General features: G+C 47.6%; 1 protein-coding gene across 1 annotated transcript; it reads right to left on the reverse strand.

The window, feature by feature from the left end:
- Positions 1 to 5709: 5709 nt before the first annotated feature.
- On the reverse strand, positions 5710 to 10126 carry RASL11B (RAS like family 11 member B). The gene is made up of 4 exons (XM_007998719.3): positions 9868 to 10126; positions 9195 to 9251; positions 7974 to 8050; positions 5710 to 7191 (listed from the first exon to the last, which is right to left on the reverse strand). Exons 1-4 carry the CDS (start codon positions 10007 to 10009, stop codon positions 6721 to 6723), a joined length of 747 nt encoding a protein of 248 aa, XP_007996910.1. The 5' UTR covers positions 10010 to 10126; the 3' UTR covers positions 5710 to 6720.
- Between the last annotated feature and the right edge of the window lie 365 nt (positions 10127 to 10491).

Here is a 10491-nt window from a genome sequence, read left to right on the forward strand (position 1 = left end):
CCTGTTGTGTGACTCAAATCTGTACTCCCTTCATTCATTCCTAAAGATTGACTGGGCACCTGCCATGTTGCAGGCACAGTGCTAGGTTCTGGGCCACTGTGGTAAATGAACAAGATGTGTCCCTGACTCTGTGGCACTCAGAATGAGTAGCTGGCACTTCTCTGATGCTCAGGCCTGACGTGAGCATCTACTGAAGATGAAGTTGTAAACCACATGTCTATATGCAAAGGAAACTTTCTGGAAATACATATATAATGGTTACTTCTGGGAAGGAATATCGAATGGGAGGGCTAAGAGAAGGGAGAGTCTCACCCTCAGTATACTTTTGTATTTTTTTTTTTTTATAGCAAACGTGTATTTGTATATTACTTTTGTGACTTTAATCAGCCATAGCAGAAAACTGTATTTTTACAAATTAATTTTTTATTTTAAAAAATATTCAACTTTGGGAGGTTGAGGCAGGTGGATCACCTGAAGTCGGTAGTTCTAGACCAGCCTGACCAACATGAAGAAACCCCGTCTCTACTTAAAAAATCACAAAATTAGCCGAGTGTGGTAGCGCATGCCTGTAATCCCAGGTAGGGAGGCTGAAGCAAGAGAATCGCTTGAACCTGGGAGGCACAGGTTGCAGTGAGCCGAGATCACACCACTGCACTCCGGCCTGGGCGACAAGAGTGAAACTCCATTTCAAAAAAAAAAAAAAAATTCAAAAACTTCTTATCTGAAATGATAAAATGAGGAAGGTACTGATTACAAATGTTACTCAGCAGTTCTTATGTCTTGAAAATGCTCTCCATACTGTAATTAGTATGGTCAGGGGCAGTCTGTGAGTGGTGGAAGAAGTGTCAGAGTGTGGCTTATGGTCATCTTTTTCTTCTCCGGAGGCTGGCTTGAGGAGCTAAGCCAGGCAGGCGGTCAGGTGGTGGAAGGCTTTGGAGGAAAGGTAAGCTGGAAGAATTTCTTGGTAACCAGAGTTTGAGTGAAGATGAAGCAGGAGGCACAGGACGTTCACTGCTCCTTGATTAAAAAGCAGGAACACGATAGACATTTGGTATAAATCCTGCAAAGGGCCTCCAACAAATAAGGAAAAAGAGGGGGGTTTGGGGGAAAGAGAATTGTCGCCATGGCAGAACCTCCCAGAACCTCCCTGCTGCTGCTGGGCTCTTGGGCACACTTCTCAGCATGGGAGGGGCTGGAGGAGAAGCAAGTCACACCGTCCAACCCCAAAGGAGCAGCTGGCAGAAAAGGGCTCTGAAGGCTTCTCTGGGCCTAAGTCCCAGTTCTGCCACGCCAAACAGTGTGGATCTCCCCAAACCTCAATGTCTGCGTCTGTAAGAAATGGTAACTGTGGCACCTGCCTCATGGGGGCGGTTGCTGTGGAGCCATCCCTAACACAATGGCCAGCATGTGAATTTCAAGGAATGTGGGTTTTCACACTGAGGACGCCAAGGAAGTTACCTCTCAAAACAATAAAACATCAACAGGAGAATAATAGGAATGAAGAGGAAATTTGGAGGCACTCATGGGGTCTACAAGGAGGTGAGAAAGTGGAGGAGGAATAGCAACTTGGTCCAGGATAGCATAGCCCAGAGGTCAAGAGCCCAATCCGATGGCTGGATTCCAGTCCCACCTCTTCCACATCGTAGTCTACCTCTCCTGGTCTTCACTGACCATGCAGTTGTATAACAATAGGACCTGCAACATTGGGTTGGGGAAGAATTAAAAGAGTGAATACGTGTAATGCATATTCATTCAGAGCACATAAGCATTTATCGGTAATAAATGTCTGATTATTGCTCATGCAAGGCCATATATCTCTGATAGAACTTTCTCCATCACTAATGCTAGCCGATTTCCCATTTCAACCTCTCCAAATGTATCCATTCTAAAGGAATCTAGCAGCTGTCAGCCACCTGAAGGTGACTTAAAAGGCTGACAGGAGTGGTAAGACTGGTTTCCCCTGTCTGGGGCCTGGGTCTGAGTGTTTATCACCTAAACAAGCACTTACAAATCCAAACCTTCTGCCAGCAACCTCACTGGCCACACTCCTTATAAACACAATTGATAGAAGTGTAAATACTTTGTAGCAATTGACTTCTGCCTTTGTAAACCCTCTTCTGGAGTCTACCTCAGAGCGGACATGGCAGGCACAGCCAAATGGTTGGAAGCACTCCAGGCTGCATCAGCCAAGAGTTGTCCCCAGTGGGCAGGGGCCTATGCAGATGGCTCTGTTTATGCCACCCCTCCATTACAATGGGATCCCAATAACAAAGAATTCCATCAAACTCCCCACAAGACCACTATTATTTATCTTACCCTGGTTACCAGAAACAGAATCTCAACAACAAATAATCCAGTATTACAAATGTCTGCTGTCCAGCCCAACAAACATCAAGAGACTCCATCTCTGTCTTAAAAGGAATTTAAAAAGACAAAACCAGATGATAGAGGGTTTGCAAACTGTTTGAGAGGAAAGCTTGGAGGGTGGTGGCTGGGATCTTGCCACAGTCAGTAATAACCCTAATCCCGTTCTCATTGCAAATTCAGGAGAGTAATGAGGGTAGTAAGAACTTTCTGGAACCATCTCACTTTAGACTTGAAAGGGAATATGTGCAACACCAGTTTTCCTGCTTATTATAACCAGACAAGCTCTCTAATGCATCCTGGGCCACTTCCCAAGGGACCTGTCATGAGTTATCCACAGAGATGACTGGACAGTGCTCATTTCCCCTGGGTGCAGAGGTAGCACCAGAGATTATCAGCTAGCTCATTTTTGAGGGATGTGCCTACAAACTTGTTCATTTGTCTAGAAAACACATTTGTTTTCTCCCTCTTTGAGTGTAAGATGAATGTCAAAATCTCATTTTTCACCAAAGCGAGGGGCTTACCATAAATACACCCATGGCTCCTAAACCTGGGGTTAGGAGCTGGCTGGGCAGGCACACCCGGGATCTGCGGCGCCTGGTGAGTGCTGGAGCCGGGAGCAGCCAGGAAGACTGTGAGGGTTGAGCCCTCTCTGCACACCACGCAGCGTCAGGCAGGCTGCAGAGTGTTGTGAATGTTTTTGATTTGAGGCAAGGGAGGAAACTCAAAAGGCAGACATCATGACAGAAGTGGATTCGGTTCTGAGACAGCCGGACTGCACGCCCCTCCCGCTCCCAGCCTGGACGTCTTTATGACTGAGCAGGGCTGGAGGCCAGTAAGCAGCTGGCTGATGGCAACAGCAGATGTGGTGTGGCAGCCAGGGGGGCCTGGAGCCCAGCAGGGTCCAGGAGCCTATAGCAGCAAAGGGGAGATGAGAACAGCAGGACAGGAGACTCGGCCAGGGGAGGGAAGAGGAGGGCTCCTAGGTGGGGCTCTGCTGAGCCATCAGCCCAGGGCTTAGGCAGTGGCATCAGACAGACCTGGGGTGGAGTCTTGGAGGCCACCTAGGGCCTGGGCCAGCCACTGAATTCTCAGCCTCCCTTTTGCTTTTCTGAAGAGGAGACTAAAGATGGATTGTAGAGATATCACAACAAACATCAGTTATTTCAAAAACCCTCCTGTGGGGCCTGGCACACAGATTTTCCATAAATAGAAACATTAATTGTTATAACTGATGTGGCCCTAAGGTAAATTTCATCTGTCTGTGCCTCAGTTTCTTTATCTTTAAAATAGAAGCGATATTACTACCCTTCCTTATAGGATTTTTCAAAAGCTTAACGGGGGTAACATAGAATCTGGCATGTTGTAAATATTCAGTAAATTCTAACTCCTTCCCTTTCTGTGCTCCCCTGTACCCCAGACACATACACATCCCTGCCTTCCCCTTCCCAGATGGCAAAGGAGGTATTCCCCTGTCTAGATGGAGAGGGTCGTTTCTCAGGGCCAGGTGGTGGTAGATCATAAATTTTAAAACACAACAAAACAAAAACAGGGATTAAGTGAAGAGTTAACCAACAAGAGATGAGCAAAAGTAATAAAACATAAATCTAGACTTATTAGAAGAGAGAAAAATGTGTTCCAGAACTATAAATAGACAAATCTGCCTGAGAGAGTGGACAGAATGGGGACGTGGGTGGTTTCCAGCTGCGACCCTGTTTCTGTCCCTCTGTGTGTGTCTCTGTCTGTCTCTGTCTCTTTCCCTGTCCTCTCTCTCCTAGAGTGCCCTTACACAAGCCACTTTATCCCTCTGGGTGCCCCAGAGCTCTGAGCTCCCTTCCAGCCTGTCTAAGGTGCAGTAGGAGAGACTGAGTCCAGTGCAGGGGTGAGGAAGTAAGGGGCAATCGCTAACTGGAGGGCCAGGAAGGGAGAAGGCGGAGCTCACAGCTCAGCAAGGGAGCAGACAAGGCCTGCCAGAGCCCTGCGGCCTGTAAGTTGGTGGGAAGGAAAGGGGGCAGTGGCGCGGCAGTGATCACTAAAATACAGCACTGCTCAGCGCCTCAGGAGCATAAAGCCAGCCACCTGCAGGCAAACTCTTAATTCCAGAATGTGGGGAAGGGACATTTAGTAATTATATAAAGATCAACCTCTTGCTCACTGGACATTGTTAACACAACCACATAGGCTGAATAGAAATAAAAGTGAATAGAATCCAGTTGGAGATACCTGTCACTGCCCTTGAACTGTGATGTTTTCAGTCCCATGTTAGCACCATTTCCCTGCCCACCACCAACACACACACCCTTCTCAGAGATGAGGTTAGGCTGGAAGCACAGAAAGTTACCTTGCTTATTAGGAAGGTTTGAGGCATCCCTGGAAACCCTGTCAGCCATCAGGATCTGTATCTTGTGGGAGCACTGATTGGAAATCCTGGCACCACCCCACAGTAGCCCCTCAACTGCTATTCACTGTGGCCCCATCGCCCCACGCATGCAGGAGTGTCTTAGCTATGAAATCCTCCACAAGACTAAGAACAGGAAATACAGTGAGGTGGCATTGATTCAGCTCCTTTGTGTGAATTTGAAGACATCATCCAAAACTTAGAGCCTGTCTTCTGCATCTGTAAAATGGTGTCAATACCCCACAGTATTCTCCTGGCCTTAAATGAGATCAGGTATGTGAAAGCACTACTCAAAGAAATGTCAGCTGTGATTATTTGCCCCTATAGATGGTGGCTCACTTAGCTTGCAGGAAAGATCTTCTAGGCCCAAGTGGCACAGACGAGAGAGCTGGCAGCTTTAGTGAGACACGTGTGGCAAAGGTCCACGGGACTGGCTCCTGATTTCACAGCCCCAGATCAATGACTGCAAGCTTCTACAGTGAGAATAAAGTGAATCTCCTGAAAGCAGCATACCCAAAGAAGAGGTCTGCCAAACAAAGCATGTGTAAAGAAGCAGTCATCTTAGTGTCCAAGAAAGAATACCCTCGAGGCTGTGCTGAATATGGGGAGCCAGACATCTGCCTTAGTATACCTAAGACATGAAGTTAGTGAATAGGAGATAAGCTCGTCTTGAATATAAAGCAGCAAATTACAATTTACAATGCTACAGGCTGTGGCCTTTGACAGGTTACTGATCTTGGTCTATAAGCCTGCTTCCTCATCTGTGTTATGGGGATAATATTAGCATGTACCTCCTTGGATTGCTGTAATCCTTGAGAGATAACCCCTGAAAGGCACAATGCCAGATTCAATGTGCCCAGTAATCACAGGATACCAGGTCATAGTTTGTCTAAAGGGCAGAAAGTTAACGTTTCAATAGAGACCAAGTTAGACGTCTGCTCTTTTTCAAATGAGGTTTATTGTACATAAAATAAATTAATTACAGTTTAAGCCAAAGCATGAGTGGCTTTTTAAAGTGCATCTGTAGCGGGGCTTTGGCAGGTAGCCCCTGTTCACTTGCTGTAAAATAGTGTTTTCGTATTTCAGCCACCCTTAGGCACGACTCAGCCAGGCCTCGGAAGCACTCCAGTGCCATTGCCATGAACCATTTACACAAATCACACCAAAATCAACTGACACATTTTTTTCCTGATGGAACAGTTAAAACCGAAAACAAAAAACTATATAGGCAAAGTCTGGGGCTGAAGAGTGTGAAGTTCACGACTCCTCAACACACAGCCCACTGAGCATGCACATCCTGTGAGGGGGAACCAGCGCCTTCCTGCAAACCGTGCGAGCTTAGCGATGTCTGGTATACAGAATATTCTGGCCCATAAACTCAATCCATTTTTGAGGGGTAGGGGATTTTCCATCTTGTTCATAAAGAAAGAAATCTGGGTATCCTTCAGGTTAGAAAGGCATTCTGTAAGAATAGTGTTCCAGAGTTACAAATCATACTGATAAGAGAAAAGCAATTCTTCCTCTTGGGGGAAAAAAAAAGACAAAAAGAAAGAAGGAAAAAGAAAACGGGGAAAAAAGAAAGCCGATCAATGTTTAATCTGTTCTGTCATTCCCACTGTAAATCACACCAATACATTTGGTGAAACTGCAACGAACCACCATTTACAAGGTAGCTAAATGCAGAAACCAAAACGATTATGCCCCCTCCCCACTCTAAAGGAAAAGACACAGAGTACATTTCACATATTCAGAGAGTGGCTCAGTGGGCTCTTTCAAGCCTCATCAATCCTGTCCCCCTTCTCAGAACAACACTTCCTTTTCTGTAGCAGTTCCATAGGCCCTCTTGGCCCTTCTGCTCCAGCCCTTTCTGGAACCAGGAATCACTGCCAGTATTCAACATTCCTGCACTCAGGCCCTCTTCCTGGGAAGACCAAACCCCCTTGAGTGCTCCTCCTGCTTCAGACAGAGGTGACAGTCCTCACTTTGGCAGAGAGAGCTTGCTTAAACCTCCTCTTCAGGTCCTGCATGTTGGGTGACTTGGGCCTGGGAATGAGGGAGGTTCTTCGCTTCTCAGGTGTGCTGCTAGGCTGTTGTTTGTGACTGACCTCTTTACAGAGAACATGGAAGGCGCTGTAGACGTCACTATAATTTTCACTGACAGACACTTCATAGAATGAGCAGCCTAGCATGCTGGCCAGCTGCAGTCCAAGCTGAGGGTCAACCTGTTTGATGTGCAACAGGTCAGCTTTGTTGGCCACGACCACCACAGGCAGCCGGGTGCCCAGGTGTAGCTGCTGCACGTGCTGGTGAAGCTGGCTGATGAGTTCATAGCTCTTGTAGTCAGTGATGGAGAAAACTATCACCACAGCATCTGCCCAGCGAATGCACCTATTCAGCTGTTCACTGCAGCTTAGGCTGTTCTCATGGACCTGAAAGAGAGGGGTGACGGCAAGGTGAATGCTGGTCAGTGGTGCAAAGAGCCTGGGCTTGGGTAGATTTCAAATTCAAAAGAGCCCTTCATAGTAATGCCAGGTTGCGGGCCATAAACAAGTTAAATCGCACACACTTCAGCTTTCTTGACAATATGTTGATCCAGCTGCACAGAGTTGGAATAAATAACAGTGCAGCTCACCACACTCCAGTGGAAAATTGACCTGCAGAGAACTCCATGCAGAGAGACTTTGTAGTTGCACAAAATGGGAAATTAACTGGCTAGACAGTAAGTCTGGTGAAGTAAAGATAGGAGCTGGAAGCATTTAAACCTGGATAACTGCCCAGTTCAGGAGGCGGGGGAAAAAAAACCCTAGCATGGCGCTTTTGTCTATAGAGCAACTTTCCACAGTACAAAAGATTCCAAGTATTTGCAGACTATACCCAGAAGCTTGGTTTTTCATGCCAAAGACACATATATTAAAACTGGACTTTTTAACCATAGCAAGGAAAACACCAATTCCTACTGCATTTGGTTTGGGCTTTCCGGCTGTGTTGAATCCTTCTAAAGGAAGATTTCTGCCCCTTAGCCAAATCTCCCAAACTAAACCATGCTAAGATTGACCAACAGCCAGATACAACTGAGTTGTCAGACAATATGTAAGTCTACATATAACTCCGCAAATTTCTCTGCTCCTGCAGCATGAGGGACTTGAGAAAAAGTGAATGATTCCACAGCCAAGTAGGCTCCCCTTTCACCCAGAGTCTCAGAGCTTCTCACCTGAATACCTGGAGTGTCTTGAACCTGAATAGCCAGGGTTTCACCTTCTATCTGAACTTGTCTAGTATACAGATTACCTATGAAGGCAAATAAAAAAGATTATGTTCTTCCTTCTTGTACAACTTTTAAAACATTGAGTTTTAAGCTAGAAAAAAAATGCACAATGCACAAATGCACACAAAAAAGCTATAGTTTATTTCTATTTAGTGGGCTTACTTCAGATTTAAAAAAAAAAAAAAAAAAACAGCAATTTTAACCTTATGTTAGATTTATTAAAACCAGGGCAAAGTTTGCAAGTTTTTGAAAACGTATTTATCTAATTTTAAACAAAGTTTCCATTTTTAGAATACTCCCTTGATGCAAATTATCTTGCTCAGCCTATGTGAGGTTTCTGTTTTCTTGAGTACTTGATCATTCTTTGACTGTAACTTTGTATTTTCGCCCTTAGATAGAATGGCTTGCTAGACAAATACTGTTAGTAAACACACAGCCAATGTTATCAGTTGGAATAAAAACGTGACATAATGATAATCAACTCTACATCAAAGCAGAAGGCTGCCACGTCTTATCTTGGGATAGCTTATACAGCTCGTTTCAAATAATCCCCTATATGTACTCATATGGTCTACAGATTTAAGCAATTTGCTAACAGAGCATAGGTAGAAAGCTCTTAAGCCTCCCAGTGGCTATTCTTAATCATAGGGATTGAAAAATGTGTCTTCTCATTTATTCAGGAATTCTCCTCCTAAAATTCTACCATCCAGTTGTTTGTTAAGAAGGAAGAACTTTAGGTTTACAACTGCTCTCCTTTGGCCTTTGCTTTAAAAGGTCACCTCTGAAAGGCAGCCAGCAGAGAAGGAGAGGGGTGGGGGAAGGAGCTGACCATCTTTTTTTTTTTTTTTTTTTTACGACTTTTGCCGGAGTGTTTTGAAGGGAAAGGTTCTTGACTACAAAGGGTGCTTCCAACTGGGGTCACTATAGTTAAAACATACCAAGGGGAATACTTTCAGGCACTTGATAAAATGATGAATGGGCTTGGAATGGAATGAGGCCAGATGGCAGTTATTGGGAGGGGGGGCATGGAGGGCTGGAGAAAGTTTTAAGTGGCAGGATCCTCAGTTTTGGACTGTCACTGAAAGAACCTGCCTGGGAAGTGCTGGAAAATGGGAACCACAGCCCTCCTGCAACGGGACAGAATTTTTCTCAAATGCATTGTCTCACCTGCATTTCTTTCATAGTCACCGATGAATCGCTTGGTGAGGAACCGGACCACCAGTGCTGCAGGTCACAAAAAAGAAAGTCAAAGTGTTAACCTTGGAAGTTAGATTGTTCTCCACCCCACCCCCAGCCTGGAAAACAGCTCTCCCAAAGAAAGCCATAGATGGCCACCAAGTGAAATTCCTACCCTGTAGCTCCTTCACCCTTCTTGCAGACAAAAAGAAGGGGGGTAGAAGGCATCGTGAATTATGGCTCTGTGCAGCTGGAAGGCTCACTGGGCCCATCCCCTTCTCTGAGCCCGGCTGAGCCACACCTAAGCCTCCCAGTAGACCCACGTCTTCCTAACCTTCAAGACCTCCCAGGGGTGCTAGCTTCACTAACTCCCCTTTCTGTACCAGGCATTGCCAGAGACTAAAACACCCCAAAGTTCTGATGGCGGCAGTGCCGGTGGTCCCCAGAAAGCCGCCTGGCCATTCTTGATCCCTGTTTCCCTCCTCTGTGGAAGCAGGCGGGTGGCGTCCACAACCGCTAAGCCCACTCCCAAGGGGCAGCGGCTCCCTGCAGGGGACGGCGAGCGGTCGGACTGCAGCTCCCGCTGCTCCCCACGCCTCGCTCAGCCTCAACTCCCGTCAGGGGTCGCCCACGACCAGCCCCGGGGTTAAGCGCGAGGACTCACCGGTCTTGCCCACGCCGCTGGCGCCCACCACCGCGATCTTGACCAGGCGGCGGCCGGCGGCGCCCACGCAGCAGTCGGAGGCGGCGGCGCTTCCCTGCGCCGGGTACTCGGCGATAGTGCACATGTTCTGAATGAGGCGCATCGCCTCGGCTGCGGAGCACCGCGCGGGAGGGGACTGAGGAACTGGAGAAGGCTAGCGCTGCACGGGAGCCGGCGGGAGGACCCGAATGCGGGGCTCCGCGGTAAAAAAAAAAAAATATATATATATATATATAAAATAACAACAACGATAAATAAGCGCAGGTACGGGCGGGGCTGGGGCGGGCGCCAAGTCTCAGCAGGACTCAGGCTCCGGACCGAGACTGCACTCGGGCGGCGCGCAAGTTGTTTTCTCCGCGGCCGGCCCCGCCCCCTTCCCCGCGGCCAATCCCGGGGCGCCCTGCACGAGGCCGCGCCCCCAGCGCCGCTCGGCGCGCGCGACGGCCCCGGAGGCGCGTGGATTCAGTGAGGAGCCCCGTGAGGCCTGGGGAGAAGGGGCCTCGGGTGGAGGGGAGCGGCGGGTGGGCAGAGGTGGCGCAGCCCAGGGCGGGCGCCTGGTAGGTCCCGCCGCGCGAGCACGTGGCA

The sequence above is a fragment of the Chlorocebus sabaeus genome, chromosome 7 (assembly GCF_047675955.1).
Source record: "Chlorocebus sabaeus isolate Y175 chromosome 7, mChlSab1.0.hap1, whole genome shotgun sequence".
Classification (NCBI taxonomy): Eukaryota; Metazoa; Chordata; class Mammalia; order Primates; family Cercopithecidae; genus Chlorocebus; species Chlorocebus sabaeus.